Source organism: Hemiscyllium ocellatum, chromosome 3, assembly GCF_020745735.1.
Source record: "Hemiscyllium ocellatum isolate sHemOce1 chromosome 3, sHemOce1.pat.X.cur, whole genome shotgun sequence".
Classification (NCBI taxonomy): domain Eukaryota; kingdom Metazoa; phylum Chordata; class Chondrichthyes; order Orectolobiformes; family Hemiscylliidae; genus Hemiscyllium; species Hemiscyllium ocellatum.
In genome coordinates, this window is record NC_083403.1 from 68,090,983 (window position 1) to 68,108,195 (window position 17,213).

Sequence of the window (17,213 nt, forward strand, 5' to 3'; positions counted from 1 at the left end):
CCTTTAAAATTGAACTTACATGCACATACTCCAAATTCATATTTAGGTTTATCACCAGAATAGTCACAGTACAGGTTCTTGTGAGGGTCACAGGTGTCAGCTTCAGTGCAGAGCTCCCCAAATTGTTTTGCACAGGTTTTGCAACATCCACAGCCATCCGTAACCAGACTCACTCCAGGTAAACATAAAGGTTTGCGTGGACATTTGCACGGCCATTTGCAAAATTGTCTGCGTTCAGGAACGTCTTCAATTTCTGCTGTCTTCCTTCCAGTTTTCACTAGTGCTTGCTGCACATGACTCTGTGGTATCCTGCATAAGAACTTAGATACAGTTAAAACATCTGAGGAATCTTGTCTCAAGGATGCTCTATCCCTGTTCTGCTGTCTTGAAAAAATAAGTTAAAAGTTTTGTGAATGGAAATGTTTGCAATCATGTTGCAAAAAGTTCACATTTAACCTAGTGTCTTCGGGAGAGCTTCCACTTGCTACGGCTGATAATATTAGTGCAAACCTGGCAGAATCAGTCATTCCAGTGCATAACATAGGGCACTTCAACCTGGGTTGAGGTTAAATTCACCTGCATCACATCCTGCTCACAAACCAGATCTTACCTTACCTTAAATCAAAATTGCAAGATGCCATCCACTATTGTGATACGCAGAGAAGGCTCATCAATGTGCACTGAGTTTCTTGGACACAGAGACACTAACTGGCACATTTTAAACTGAAGTCTTTTTAAAAATAATAATGGGTACTAATCAAAGAATGATTCAGTAAAATTTTTAGTTATTTTTAATGATTCTAAATAGGGTCATCACGGGAGGATGAACTTAGCTTTGGTCATAGTGTGATAGAATCACAAAGTCATACAGCATGGAAACAGACCCTTCAGTACAACCAGTCCATGCTGAACCTAATCCCAAACTAAACTAATCCACCTTCTTGCTCCAGGCCAATATCTTTCCTATTCATGTACTTATCCAAATGTCTTTGAAATGTTGTAATTATACCCATATCCAGTTTCCTCAGGATGTTCATTCCACACATGAAGCACCCTTTGGACAAAACATTTGCCAATCATATCCTTTTTAAAGTTCTCTCCTCTCACTTTAAAAATGTGTCCCATAGTCTTGAACTCTCCCATCCTAGGGAAAAGACAACTACCATTAACCCTATCTATACCCCTCATTATTTTATAAACTTCCATCCTGAAACACCAGATTGACAGCATTAAATTAACAAAAAATTACATTCTATTATGCCATGCTATTTCACTGTTACATTTTTTTAGATTAGATTACTTACAGTATGGAAACAGGCCCTTCGGCCCAACAAGTCCACACCGACCCACCGAAGCGCAACCCACCCATACCCCTACATTTACCCCTTACCTAACATTACAGGCAATTTAGCATGGCCAATTCACCTTACCTGCACATCTTTGGACTGTGGGAGGAAACCGGAGCACCCGGAGGAAGCCCACGCAGACACGGGGAGAACGTGCAAACGCCACACAGTCAGTCGCCTGAGTCGGGAATTGAACCCGGATCTCAGATGCTGCGAGGCAACAGTGCTAACCACTGTGCCACTGTGCCGCCCACAAGAAGATTGTATATTTAAAACTATGCCAGTTAATAGATATTTATTAAATCAAAGGATTGATGACATAGTGTGGGGGTCTTGACATAAATGAGTCCATGTTTGGGTGGACTCTGACCACCTGAGAGTGTAATAATATTTCTTTTCAGTTTTGGCTTTCCATTCTGGTGCTGAAGTAAATAAGGTTCAGAGTTATTCTTCTTCATGGTGGCTGGTAAATAAACACATCTGTTTTGTTAAAGATATATTTAGATCCAAAAGACCTTAGCTGATCTCGTCAGAGTAACAGACAGAGCATTCCATCTTAGTCTTGAACATACTTAGCAACAAATACATAAAAGTTCCTGTACACAAAAACCGAAAAAAAAACTATGGATGCTGAAAGTCAGAAACAACTAGATTGGGTTGGGATATCTGGTTGGCATGGCCGGGTTGGATCGAAGGGTCTGTTTCCATGCTGTACATCTCTATGGCTCTCTGATTATGCTGGAAAAGCTCAGCAAGTCTGACAGCATCCGTGGAGAGAAATCAGAGTTAACATTTTGTTAATGTTTCCAGTGACCCTTCTTCAGAAGATGCCCAGAAATTTCTAATTTTGTTTATAAAAGATCCTCTGGTAGAGAAACGGTTCCGAGATGACTCAACGTCAGGATCAGAATCAACATCAAAATTCTCAGCCAAAGGACTACCGTTACCAAACTGTGCAAATAGTGTGTTTTGGGAGAGTTCTTCAGTGAAAGAACTGAAACCAACGTGCCCAATCTAAAAGATGACAGACTTAGCAAACAACCCAGGTCTTTTTCAAGATATAATTTCAGTTACATCTCACTGTAAACTTTTACTATAAATTCTGTGTCCTATACTCAGTAAGAAGGAGTCTACAGCTTCATACTTTATAATGCAGTATATTGCATTATGTTCAGCGTTTCAAGATAGCACCGGAGCATGACGGCACTTTGCGCGCAAAACATGAAAAAAACACTTCTCACTGTACCTTCTTATACTCCACAACCACCTGATGGAGGAGCAGTGCTCCAAAAACTAGTGCTTCCAAATAAACCTGTTGGACTATAACCTGGTGTTGTGTGATAAATTTTAACTCTGTGAGCAATGTTCCTACTTCTGAACAATGTACTAACTTTTCACCACCGGGGGGACCCATCGCTCTTTGTAAAATATGTTGTGTAAGTTATTATAACATGGCTTGAACCATAGAACTATCCCAGGCAGCTTTCCATCGAGCTCTGATTCATGAAAGCAGAATAAATGCCTGCTTTGTTAACGAACTAAAAATGCCTGGAAATGTTCTAACATAGCTATGGAGAACAAGTTGTCTATTATGATGGCATGTAGTGTATGACATTAAGGAGAAGCAATTACATTATCTCATCATGTCAGTGCAAAACATGGACAAAGTCTTTTGAAAATTAACATCATCCATGGAACATTCTGTCACCCATGGTATCCTGATCAGTATTCTCTGAGTGTGACGTAGGGTTGTCAAGTGGGCTTGGAAACATTTTTGGGAATTTCATCACTTGACCTCCTGTGTCCAATAATACATTTTAAGTATGAGCAGAATCTTCAGATATCAGCCTGAAATTTGTCTTTTACTAACATGAATTAATGTCTTCTTTTTTCAGTGTACTTCATTTATGACAAAGTACAAAGTCAGATTAGATATCTAAGCAATAAACAATGGAAAAGACCAAAGAAAATAAGGGGAAAGTAAAGACAAGTAGGCCATATACAAAGGTTTCTAAATAAAAACAAAAAAAACTGCAGAAGCAAAAACAGAAGTTGCTGGAAAACTCAATAGGTCTGGCAACATCTGTGAAGAGAAATCAGCATTAATGTTTCAGGTCTGGTTCTGACGAAGGGTCCACAACTTGTTTCTGTTACAAAGGTTTCTGCTTAAGTTAGCAACAAGGAGTAATATTGGAAAAACTGACAGGCTCATGTGTAATTTAGAACTCAGCAGCTGGGGAACTATGCGGAACAGCCCAGCTCTTCTGTGTCATGTTTTTAAATATACACTGTACTATACAGTATATACACAATATACACAATCTATACAGTAAATTATATTCCTTAATGTGGAGTTTTACAAACCAAAATCAAACATCCAAAATTACAGCACTGCCACCTGTGATTTTCACATATCTTAACTGATACAAAATCATATGGACCTTTATTTATGATTTGTACATGGAATGTGAGCGTCACTGTGTAGATCAGCATTTATTTCCCAAGCCTGACTGATGCGAGGATAGTTAAAAGTCAACTGTGCTGCTTTGGGTCTGGATTCATATTAAGGCCAGGTTAGGCAAAGATGCAGATCTCCTTTCTTAAAAGACATTTAGTGAACCAAATTGGTTTTTACAACAATTGACAAATGTCCACCATTTGATCAGCTTTATTTTTAATTCCAGAATTTTATTGAATTCAAGTTTCACCAACTGCCACTCTAGGATGGAAATCTATGCACCCTCACCCCCAGAACATTAGCCTGGAGCTCCAAATTACTAGTCCGTGCAAGTGCCACAGTCATCGCCACCTCCAACCCCACCCCACCCCCAAGTTTTTTGTCTTTCCTGAAAATGTTCTCATGGATAGAGTGTTGGTCATTTGGATTAGCAGTCTCAACTTTCAGATTCTTTCTGAAGGTAAATTGAAAGGGGGGGTATTGTATTATGTATTGTAGCAATGTGCCTTTAAGGGTATGTGCTCATGAAATCAATACAGTGTCATGGTATGTAACCTAGTTAGATTAGATGAGGTTAGATTTATATATATTGTCACATGTATATAAAGATACAGTGAAAAGTGTTTTTTCATGTTTTGCATGCAAAGTGTCGTCATGTTCTGGTGCTAACTTGAAAAACTGAATATAATGCAATATTCACATTATAAAGTATGAAGCTTACAGTCTCCTTCTTACTGAGTTCTGTTCACTTGCAGCATGATGCATTGAGGAAGGAGTACTGCAGGACAAAGAGTTTTAGCTTGAGCCCACACACAGAAGAGCCTGTGACTGTAATATATATCTGTAAATTCCAGCCGCTGTAATAAAAGTTCATTGCATTCTTCAGTGCTACATAACTCACACCTCACCCTTATGTTATGGGAGCTGACATAACTATCACAGCATGATAGTTGTAGATCATCAGTAAAACATGGCACATCTTATCAGTGGAAATTCCCCTAAATAATGGTAGAGCACAAAATATTATCGTCAAACTTACAAGATATTGTAGATCCTATCATGTATAATGGCTGTGTAATATCCAAAATTCCCATTCTGAATGAGTTCTTCTTGAGAAGTTGGAAACACTGAAAAGTCTGAAATAATTAACAGTCCCTAATTCTTCAAATGGCTTCAACAATCAGCATTATAGGATGAACTTGAGTCATTCAAAGTTTTTAAGAATGTGTGGTGGATGGAAGGCAGTAATTGGTGTGACGGTAGTACACTTCTTGCCCTGAAAAACTGGAAAGTAAATACATATTGAAGTATTTTTGCATTATATTTGTTGCTGATTGAGTTGCAAACCAACATGAAAGAAAAGCCTTCTAATGCTTCCATTTCTGCCATGAGCTGTTCAGGATGAATTTGGTCCCTGTATTCTTTGACAACAATTTTAACTGACAGATCAAGGTCCAACCTTCCAAAAAGTTTGTAAGTGAAGGATTTCTTAATCTCAAGTCTTGTATATTTTATGTACAGGGAGTCAATGTAATCATGTCACTTCAAAAAGTCAGTTACATTTCGACTGGATTTTCTGCGAAATGACATGCTCATAGAGGTTGTCTCTCCAGCCTTTTCTTTTAACAGAATCAGGGAGCTTTCTGAGAAGAGATTCACTCAGAGCTCCCTCACAGATGTGCAGCTGCACATCTATTCTGACAGTTCTTGCATAAAGTGGAAATGTATGAGGAGGGCAAACCACTCCCTCTTTTCACATGCAGTCAGCTGCCATGGTCTGAAATATAAACATTCCGACAGCAACTTTGTCAGTCGAACAGTGAGTGCAAAAGGTAAGTGTGATGTAAGGGTGCTGGGATGGTCTGGGATGGTTGGAGGGAGGGGGTGTAGGATGCCAGGTTGGTGGAGCACAAGATGGGCAGGATCCCAGAGATAGAATGCCAGATGGATAGAAGGTAGGTTGACAAGTGGATAAGATGTCACGTACGGAGGGTGACAACTGGGTAGGGGATAGGTTGTCAGATGAATAGGGAGTAAGATTGCCAACTAAATAAGGTCTTAGATGGGTAGTGTATTGGGACATCAGGAAGCAGGTGCAAACCAGGTAGATGCCAGGGCACAGTTTGGTTGGATCAAGTCCAGTTGGCAGGTGAGAGGTTCAGCGCAGAAAGTGGAGGGTTGGGGCTGGAGAGGGGGAGGTTGGATTGAATTGGGCTGCAAGAGGCTGGGGCAAGTGTTTTTGGTGGTATGTGAGATGTATACGGAATCAGTTTAATAGTTACTCAGGAGTTAGTCTAAATATTTTATAATCTAAACTTTTGAAATATAAACTAGATGAAAATGGGATGCAGCTTTATGGGAGATGGAAATAGATATAAAGTGAAGCTCAAGGGCATAGTGAAATGGATTACATTTTATCAACTCATCATGCAGTTCTTATAATTGTCAAACTGATCCTGCATTAAGGAACAGCAACAAAAATTGTGAAACAGGCCAGTGTTTGTTTTAACTGAGCAGTAGTAACATTGCTAGGGCATTCATCAACAGCAGTAGCAAAACAAATTCCAGTTAGGTGTAGTTTGCAGAAACTGGTTTGAAACTAAATAAGATTATTTTTAAAAACTGTAAAGAAGTCAACATGCCAATAAAAATTAAAACAGTAACACTAGCAAGTAAAATTGCCATAGTCCGACAGGACCACAGGGCTACTCTCTCATTGGTGGTAAGTTGACTAGAGGGTCACCATGCCTCAGGTGAGGGTGGTCCAGTAGGTGGGACCTTCATAGTACATGCAGCTGGTGCTTGAATTGAACCCGTGCTGTTGGCATCACTCTAGATTGCAACCAGCCATGCAGCTTACTGAACTAGAATAACATAATAACAAAAACACTAACCTACACATTCAAGTCAAAGGTCTTTAGAACGCAGGTTAAGAAAGTAAATCCCCATATAAAGAAGAGGAAGTAGAAAGATAGGACTTGAGTAACTTTACCTGGTGAAAAGGGTGCCCCCTTCAATTTCACATGAAGGGTTGTCTAGACAAAGAGCACTAATATAAATGGAAACTCGAAATGAAGTGGTAAGGAAAGGTGAAATCATAAAAGAGACACTGAAATTACCTCGATATTTGACACAGTGAAGTGGTAGCAATGATGATTAAAAACAAAAAAATGTTAAATTACTTTATTGATCTACCAGCGAATACATTCAATTGGTGTAACTGAATTACCACTGCCCGAAAACTTAAATATTTCATGCAAACACTGTTAACAGCTGAAACAAGTTATTATGAACGTTTTATAAATGCAATTTTTCTTTTAAGATATCTAATATTGTACAGCACAACTCATTTGTGAATAACCTCAAAATGCAATTCAATTCATCAAAACCATCTTTGTATTCCGATATTAAATTGTAGTCAAGAAGGATTTGAGCCTCAATAGCACTACAAACATATTGCCCCAGCAACACACAGGGTTTCCTCAGAGTGGTCCATGAGCTAAGAATTTGTGTGCATGTATGCATAACCCCTTTTCAATTTTTTTTACTCGAAGATTTTTTACAATTGAAAAATAGCAAGCAAAAGTTTAGGATTAAACAAGATACAAATTAGAGAGTAGGTTTGCTCACTGAGCTGTAGGTTTGATATCCAGACGTGTCATTACCTGGCTAGGTAACACCATCAATGGTGACCTCAAAGTGAAGCGAAGCTGTTGTCTCCTGCTTTCTATTTATATGTTTGTCCTGGATGGGGGTTCCTGGGGTTTGTGATGTCATTTCCTGTTCATTTTCTGAGGGGTCAATAGATGGTATCTATGTGTTTGTTTATGGCGGTGTGGTTGGAGTGCCAGGCCTCAAGGAATTCTCTGGCATGTCTTTGCTTAGCCTGTCCCAGGATAGATGTGTTGTCCCAGCCTAAATGTGTTTTTTTTCATCCATGTGTAGGGCTACGAGGGAGAGAGGGTTGTGTGTTTTTGTGGCTAGCTGGTGTTCATGTATCCTGGTGGCTAACTTTCTTCCTGTTTGTTCTATGTAGTGTTTGTGGCAGTCCTTGCATGGAATTTTGTAGATGACGTTGGTTTTGTCCAGGGGTTGTACTGGATCTTTTAAGTTTGTTAGTTTTTGTTTGAGAGTGTTGGTGGGTTTGTGTGCTACTAGGATTCCAAGGGGTCTTAGTAGTATGGCTGTCATTTCTGAGACTTCTTTGATGTATGGTAAGGTGGTTAGGGTTTCTGTCTGTGTTTGGTCTGCTTGTCGTGGTTTATTCTTGAGGAATCTGCGGACTGTTTTTTTTGAGCATCCATTCTTCTTGAATACGTTGTATAGGTGGTTCTCCTCTTTTCCGAAGTTCGTCTGTGCTGCAGTGTGTGGTGGCTCATTGGAATAGTGTTCTGATACAGCTTTGTTTATGTGTGTTGGGATGGTTGCTGGTGTAGTTAAGTATTTGGTCAGTGTTTGTCAGTTTTCTGTATACACAGGTTTGTAGTTCTCCGTTGTCCTTTCTTTCGACTGTGACATGCAAGAATGCGAGTTTGTTGTCGGTTTCTTCCTGCTTGGTGAACTTTATGCCTGTGAGGGTGTTGTTGATGATGTTAAATGTCTCTTCTATCTTGTTTCGTTTTGTGACATAGATCTAGATACCATCGATCAACCCCTCAGAAAATGAACAGGAAATGACATCACAAACCCCAGGAACCCCATCCAGGACAAACATAAATAGAAAGCAGGAGACAACAGCTTCGCTTCACTTGGAGGTCGCCACTGATGATGTTACCTAGCCAGGTAATGAAACGTCTGGATATCAAACCTACAGCTCAGCGAGCAAACCTACATCTTAAACCTTCACAAACTTTGCAGATAAAAATTAGTTTATTTCAAAACACTGCTCAAGGTTATGTAAATAATAACCACATACAGGTCTGTTGCAGGTAAATAGCTGCAATTGAGATGTTGTTGAAAGTTTCAAATTGAAGCATTGCATTTAATAGTTACGCTGACGCTGACAGGCAAATGCAAATAGAAAATAGTAGCAGGAGTAGGCCATTCAGCCCTTTGAGCCTGCTCCACTTTTCAATATCATCATGGCTGAACATTCAACTCAGTAATCTGTTCCTGCTTTCTTCCCATATCTTTTGACCCTTTTAGCCTTAGGAATATCAAACCCCTTGAAAGCATTCAATGATTTGGTATCAACTACTTTCAGTGGCAGAAAATACCACAGGTTTACCACTCTCTGGGTGAAGAAATTTCTCCTCATCTCAGTACTAAAAAGCCTATCCCATATCCTTAGACTGTGACCTCAGTCATCAGAAACGTGCTTCCTGAGATTAGGCTGTCTAGTCCTGTTAGAATTTCCTAACTCTGTGTTTAGATCACTGGTCTAGCCTTGTGGACGACTTTACTTCAGGCTCCACTATCCATGTCTAGTTCTGACAGTCTGGTCACCATTGTCAGCATGCAGTGGTTTGAAATCTACTCTGCTGGGAGTGAACAGTTACACATTATATTGAACACAACTAGAAGCAGAGATTGGTTAGAAAGGATGCCCTCCTTGGAGGCTGACAGACCCAGGCTCGTAATCCATGCGATCTGATATCAATATGGCATAGGTTCTCATACACAGGCTCAGTAACTGTACTTGAGTAAAAAGTTACATTTCTTTTACTCACAGCGGCCAGCATGACAAAAATACATCAGACAGAATTTTCCACTTTTCAGTTGTCAGACTCTTCTTTTCATTGAAATTAATGTGGAGGAAAGTTTGGGCTACTAAGAAGCAAATGGAAAGCTCAGGTCATCATTTCCAATAATGAACCATGATGAATGGTTTATGCCTGTATATGATTTTAACAAAAAGGTTGAATATTAAAATGCATTTTTGTACACTTGCAGTGGCAGTGGGATATTAATTTGATTTTTAAAATCAGCCCGAGTGCCAATTTTCAAGTTTTTTCAAATCTTTTAAAATTATAGGAAAATTAACCAGTATTATTCACTTCCAGAAAACAGTCAGAGTGGACTAGAAACAGTAACTTTGTTTCTCTCTCCACAAAGGCTGATAATTTCTAGCACTTTCATGTTTTCTTTAAGATTTCCAGCATTCATGTGGTTTTGCTTTCATCCATTATTATGCCTGATTAAATATTGCACCGGAAATTGCTGAGTAACAAAAAAAATTACTAATTTCCAACCTTCCATGGACGACATTGTAATGTGATAGAATGCTCTCCACTTGCCTGGATGAGTGTAATTCCAACAGCATTCAAGAAGCTTGGCACCATCTGAAACAAAGCAGCCCAATTGATTGCCACCACATCCTGAAAACTTCACTCCCTCCACCACTGCCCACTCAGGAGCAACAGTGTGTACTATCTCCAAGATGCACTGCAGAAATTCACTCAAGATCCTTAAACAGCACCTTCCAAACTCACAATCACTTCCAAGAGTGGGAAATACATGGGAACACCATCTCCTCCAACATACCCACCATCCTGACTTAGAAATATATTCATTCCTTTACTGTGACTGGGGCATAATCCTGGAATTTCTACCAACAACACATGAACTGTACTGGTTCAAGAAGAGAGTCACCACCACCTTCTTAAGGGGAACTAGTGATGGACAATAGTGATGATCCAACCAGTGAAACTCAAATCTTCTGAATACAAGAAAACGATTGACTGGTAAAGTGACACTGCATTCGCCCCAAAACCGAATCTAACTAACTCTTGTTTTTCAATAGTTTGCTTTTACACTCTTACAATTGTAAGTCCATTTGTCCTTGCTTAGCGGTTACCATCAATTCACGCTGGAGACCTTTTGCTCTTCTGGAAATCCACCAGATGTCACTCAAAATGAGGGATAGGGTTGTACTGAAATGGATTTGTAAGACAGCAGGAATTTCACTCAGGACCTGATATTTGACAAACGGCTCGCTCCAAATGGAAGCAATGTCACCGAAAAAATATGTTGGTTTGAACCAAAAGTTGAGAAAGCGATCGCACATTAGTTAAAAAATCACACAAGGGCTTATGCCCGAAACGTCGATTCTCCTGTTCCTTGGATGCTGCCTGACCTGCTGCGCTTTTCCAGCAACACATTTTCAACACCAGTTTATCGACAACCACCTGATACAGGAGCTGTGCTCCGAAAACTAGTGCTTCCAATTAAACCTGTTGGACTATAACCCGGTGTTGTGTGATGTTTAACTTTGTCCACCCCAGTCCAACACCGGCATTTCCAAATCATCGCATTTTAGAGACGGAAACGAAATGAATAAGTTGCATGTTGCCAGAATCGAGTCTCGAAAATATGCTTCTGCACCAATATGTCATTACTGCAAAAAGGCTGACTCTAGGCATTAAAATGTGGAATTACTAACTGCCTCCAGCTATTTGACTAAAAGCTGTTCCCAATTAAGTTGTGAGATCATGCCCTAAAGCAAATACGTGCATATTTGGTTTTAAAAGTTCGTTTACAAATTAAAGGGCTGGGCTCCAATATATGTGCAATTTTAAATTAAATTATGCATATATATTTTAAAATTTGGCTGCTTTCCAATACACAACTTCCGGCAAAATACAACATTTACTTTCACTGGCTCTAAGCAGTGCTACTGTATGCTCTACCTCACATATTGCTACGAGGTTAAAGACTTTCATTCTGAAAATACCAAGAAACCTGTCAAGCGTTTTTGCACCGTTGGCTCGCTCTCATTGCCTTTTCCTTTCTCTCCCATCTCCCTATTTGACTGCATGAAGAATATGAAATTTAGATCTCTAAAATAAAAATGTGAATATCCTCATTGGCATTCGTTACCTGAATGCTTACTAATTTAACCGATTCGTCAACGAAGCGACCTTGTAATATATTTCTTTAAAAAATTATTTGGGTGCTATAAACTTCTGCGACCATACAGAGGATAGTTTCCAATTAACAAATCCAATTGAACGGGCATAATTGAAACAACCAAATGAAGTCAAAATAATTTTGAAAATACTCTTCATAATAGGCTAAGGCCATAGTTTTCAAGCATGTAAACTTTCATATGCATTTTAGCAATCTATGTGATGACGGACACAGTTAAGAACACGTTTATTTATATAAACGGAAAATTATTTTCCAATTATTGAAAAAGGCAGCTGAAAAATGGAAAGAAATGAACGTTGGTGAAAGTGTTTAAAAACGATAAACTTACCTGGTTGGTGTAAGTGAAAAGCAGGATGCAGGAGAAGAGCGCGTGCATGGTGTGGAATCAGAACACGACTTGGCTAGAGCTGGGAATAAACTGTGCACAAAGGGAGACCTCTGTCCTTAAACCCACAAGCACCGCTGTTAGCTTTCATATTTCCATCCATTCCTAGTACTTCCCTATGACCTTCCTGGAGCATTCCGCATTCAAAATATCTGTCCTGCCAACGGGCATACTTTGGGTACACGTTTTCCTTTTCGGAATGTCTTTATAATTTAATTCTGAAGCTTACAGATCAATGTTAACGCCATTACTGAATTAAGATAGCATATATAACTACTTAATTTTCCATTTATATACCGCCTTTAACACTTCGAAATCAGACAAAATATGGCCCTGAGCCAAAGAAGAAAATATTAAGCTGAATAACCAAAAAAAAAGGCTTGTTCAAAACGTTTGGCCGTAAAGGAAGACAGAGAGAGAGTTGGCAAAGTTTAGAGAGGGACTTCATCGGAGTTTACGGCCCAGAAGTTGAAACTGTGGGTGCACATAGCTCCAGGGGTAATAGCGTTTTGGATTGCCATAGGATTAGAGTTTACAGAAATATGGCAACCTGACAATATGAAGATACCGCGAGGATTAGTTCTTTTAACGACGAGGTGTCAGTGTTGCTTGCAATAATTTTGGTTGTAGGAAACTTGATAAGAGGCAGCATGCAGGCAACAGATTAGGCTGAGCTGAGCCTGATGGAGTATAGGGGTCGGGTCAAGAGAGCTTTGTACCAGCTCATTCTGAGGATAAAAAAAGCTTGGATGGGAGATATACCAACAGAGGGACTGAGACACTGGTCGGGGAGGGGAAAGGAACCGGTAACTCAGCAACTGAACTCGTGTGGGGGAAATGCAAAAAAAAATCCGAAGCTTCGGTATTCCCAACATCTAATTAAGGAATATTTTGACTTTTCCCCAGGCCTAGGTGCGACAAAGCAGTCTGATTATAGCGGAAATGTGTATGATAAGATGAATGAGGCGGAGTTGTGAATTATCAGTGTACAGTGAAACAGTTTACAGTCTTCAGGACAGTGTCTTGTTGCTGTTTCATATATTGTACCTATTGTAGTGAAATCACAACCAGGCGATTCAAAGGGGATGGGGGATGACACACATTTGTGTCACGCACAACTTTAAGAGAAAGTCCCTGTATAAGCCCGGATTTACCTACAAACATACTTTATTTAAAAATAAATCCCAAACGGGAACAGGGTAAAACAGTAAATCTGTGAAAAAGAAGTTAAACTCTGTTCAATTTGCCAATGACATTGAAAAGTAAAGGGCATTAGAAAAATGTTGGGATTCAGATCCGGTCTTTCTTTTCACTCGGCAGGCTGTCTTCGGAGAAGTGTGACACAGTTCGCTATGTTGCCATTACAGTCAAACATGTTTTCCTTCTTTTTGTGCTGCAGTGTGAAATCTTAGAACATCTCTATATGTTTTTTGAGGCTTCTGTTAAGGAAACGGGCCGATGAGTGGGCGTGCGTCCATCCGACTGTTCCTATTCATCGATCCTTTATGACAAGGACCCTTGTATTCCAGTTTAGTTTTGCAACATTCAGCGTTGTCCGCCTCAACATTTGCTTCTGTGCATTTCTCTGTTGGAATTTCCATGCCAAATCCCACAGGCAAATGAAATGAACCTTGTTCTTGGTTATCCTTACCCGGCTCCTCCTCATTCTCGGCGTCTTGCACGGCCGTATCCGCTTTGAACCCAGCACAGTGGAAGTACTGTCAATTGTGATTTCTGTTATCATCTCCTATACCTTCTCCATCACGAACATGACCGCCAGAACAGTTGGATTGTTGACCTGCTTCTTATCAATGGCCCCGGTAACTTGAGAGATCACCTATCAGGGATTGTGGGTTTTCAAGTTTCTAATCGCCCAGGATCAATTGATGGAACCTAGCCATGGTTTGGGAGACAAGAATGCCAGCTTGTCATATTTGAAGGTAGCGATGTCAGGACCCTTGGGGCAGTTGTATACAATGATGATCATCTGACTTTCCTTAACCTGATACTGCTTTGTGCACTTTTCTGATATAGGCTTCAAAACGCTTGAAGTCATCCAGAAAGTTATCTTAGAATCATACTGTATGGGAAGTGTCTTGGGATCATTCACAAAGCAAATGGAGTGGCAGCTTATTAGTGCCATCCATATTGCTCCAGACTTGCTTAATCTTCAGACATCAAGAGCAATCTGTGAACAGATGGTAAATAGTCCAAATCCATCACCTGAATATTACTTGCTGCTATAGTTGCTTTACCCTCACATAAATTACAACCCTGTGTCTTATCTTGAAGTGGTCCAGCTTTCTAACTCTGCAGGTGAAGTTCTTATGGCACTGCCTTTTGCTAAGATGACTTCTTTTTCCTGTATGATTAGACAAGAGGTAGGAACATTCTTTTCTTGAGCTACTTTGAACCATTTTAGCTGGTCTTCAACATTAGGCTATGCAGTTATTCTCCTCTTCCATCCTGGTAGAGGGACAGCAGCTAGATTAAAGTGGTGCTGGAAAAGCACAGCAGGTCAGGCAGACAGCCTGTTCATGAACTGTTTTAAGATGTTGACCTTCTGTTTCAGAATAGTTGACAAACTCAATAATGGAAATTCCTATTTCTTAGCGATGTCTGCTTTGCACTTCATGCCATAGTTTTCCACTTGCTGTAACAACTTCACTTTCTCTCCAATCCAGGACTATCTTAGCTTTCTCATGTTTAGCTATACTCACAGGTCTGACATCCTTTTACAGAGACATCTTGGTGTCAAACGTTGGCTTCTTCAGAACTCTGTAATGTTGCACTCTATCTTGACCTAGCTCCAAAAAAAAATCACTCAAAACTGTTGACATTGTCTTATGGCAAACTTGAATAAATTCTGCCCCTGTCGAGCATGAAACTCCAATTTATTGTGGGCATTATTCTATTGGATTTGCCATTCTGCCAGTGGTAAGGGTTGACAACTAAATCAAGACCACAATTTTATATTATCTAAATTTAACACATCACATTTTCATTCCAAATAATGCTGAATGTGGAGCAGAGCTGATTAGTCAGCTGAAAGGACTAGTAGATAGTAATCAGTAGGAGGTCTCTTTACCCATGCTTGACCTGATACGTGAAACTGTATACTATTGTGGCAATTTTTCTGGTGTGTGTGCCTTGTCTGTGGACAGGTAATGCCGAAGAATAGGGATGGTGCCTGGGACATTGTATGCAAGGTATGATTCTATGAGTATGATTTTGTCAGGCTGTTCTTAACTAGTTGGTGGGACAACTCTCCCAATTTGGCATAAGCCCCATGATATTAGTAAGGATGACTTTGCAAGTTCGACAGGGCTGTGTGTGCTGGTGTCATTTCAGGTATTTTGGTCAAGAGTCATGGGTTGGCCTGGTTTCTTTACTATTATCAGACTTTGAAGCAGTTTGATATAACTGAGTGTCTGGCTAGGCCATTTCAAATGGCAGTTAAAAGTCAACTACATTGCTGTAGATCTGGAGTATGCAACATGTAGACTAGACCAAGTGAGGATGGCAGATTTCCCTTCCCTAAAGGACATGAGTACACTTGATGGGTTGTTACAACAGTTAATAATGGTCACCTTTATTTAATTTCAGGTTTTAATTCCACATATATTAATTGAATTCAAATTTCACCATCTGCCCTGATAGGGTTCAAACCTGTATCCATAAGACCATAAGACATAGGAGTGGAAGTAAGACCATTCGGCCCATCGAGTCCACTCTGCCATTCAATCATGGCTGATGGGCATTTCAACTCCACTTACCAGACTGGCCTGTATCTCTCAATTAGCAATATACAACTGCAACCCCAATAATATTTTATATACTGTGCGATTATGTTTCTATAAGTTTTAGAGGTACAACATCATTGCGACTAGTTGTACTTATATTGTTAGAATCATGGAATAACATTTCTTTGTATAGAAGTAGTGCATCTGCCAAGTAAGCATTGTAGATTATTAATATTGCGTTACCATACGAGTGTGTTAATTTTTCTTCCCTTGGTACCTTGAAATGATTTACTAATATTTGTTGTCTGTGCAAAGATTTGGTATGGAAATTTTCTTTGGTCATTAAGACACTGTTAATAAACTTCAGAAAAGAACACCAGAAATGTTCTGGTCAGGAATAGACTAAATATATAGGTTAAGTACAAACCATGCCTAGCACAGTCCTCAAACTGTTCATTAATCGCCCATGAAGGAGTTGCATTAAATCTAAACTATGTAAGAGAAAAATATTGGCAATCAAAATATTGTCCCTGTACTGTACACTTGTTGGGGATAGCTTTACAAGATCATGCTCCTATACAGGGCAATAATTTGGGCATATTTTTAAATAACGAGCAGAATATTTATAGAAAAGCTAAATACCGGATTCTTGCCTCATTATATTCAATGAATTGCAGTGGCATGTTAATTTTCTTTTGGGACAACCTAAATATGTTAATTGTTTAAAAAGTGCTTAATTGCTTAAAGTGAGCATACTATTATTTAAATGCCACATAACAGTGACAGTGGTTTATGTTGGAAATTCATTGTTGGAATAAAAGCTGTTAGAAATGGAAGTCATACAAAATCTGTACTAATTAAAGCTCAAACAGCTTTCATGCTTTCAAAATTGAACTATGATCACATAATACTTAGAAAGAAAAAGCCTTATTACATAAGATGGATAAAGTTTGAAATTCGATAGTATTGCACCTGTTTTTCAGGCACAATAAAAGGTGCATGGAGATCAAATTTAGAATGCTGACCTCCCATGTTCAGCTCGGGTTGGTAAAGCATGCAACTTCATGTTGGTTCCAGGGCTGCAGTGACAGGCCAGACAGCTGCTTCATACAGGCACTAGGCACGTTAAATGTGTTGATACAGCGCTAATGCCCACCAAGGACATTGTTTAAACTTGAATGCATCAGGTGTTGAATCTCCTGAATTTAGATGTGCAATGTTTACTGACTGGCAGGAATAGGTGGCTATCAACACAACAGTACTTAAACTGAAGGTAAAAGTGGGGAGGGACAGCGTGGGAGTTTTTCACGGTTCCACATTATAATTGTGAACCTCAATCAGCTACCACCCACCATAATGCCCACTCAGTCTCTGGCCATATAGACTCACCCCTTAAGAAGGAAACTTTAATT

At 39.5% G+C, this 17,213-nt stretch overlaps 1 protein-coding gene across 1 annotated transcript in view; it reads right to left on the minus strand.

The window, feature by feature from the left end:
* Positions 1–17,213, minus strand: part of ccn6 (cellular communication network factor 6) — a 60,407-nt gene that overhangs the window by 24,061 nt on the left and 19,133 nt on the right. The window contains exon 3 of the mRNA XM_060854816.1: positions 20–309. Coding sequence (XP_060710799.1) covers positions 20–309 — 290 coding nt within the window. The remainder of the gene's footprint in view (positions 1–19; positions 310–17,213) is intronic.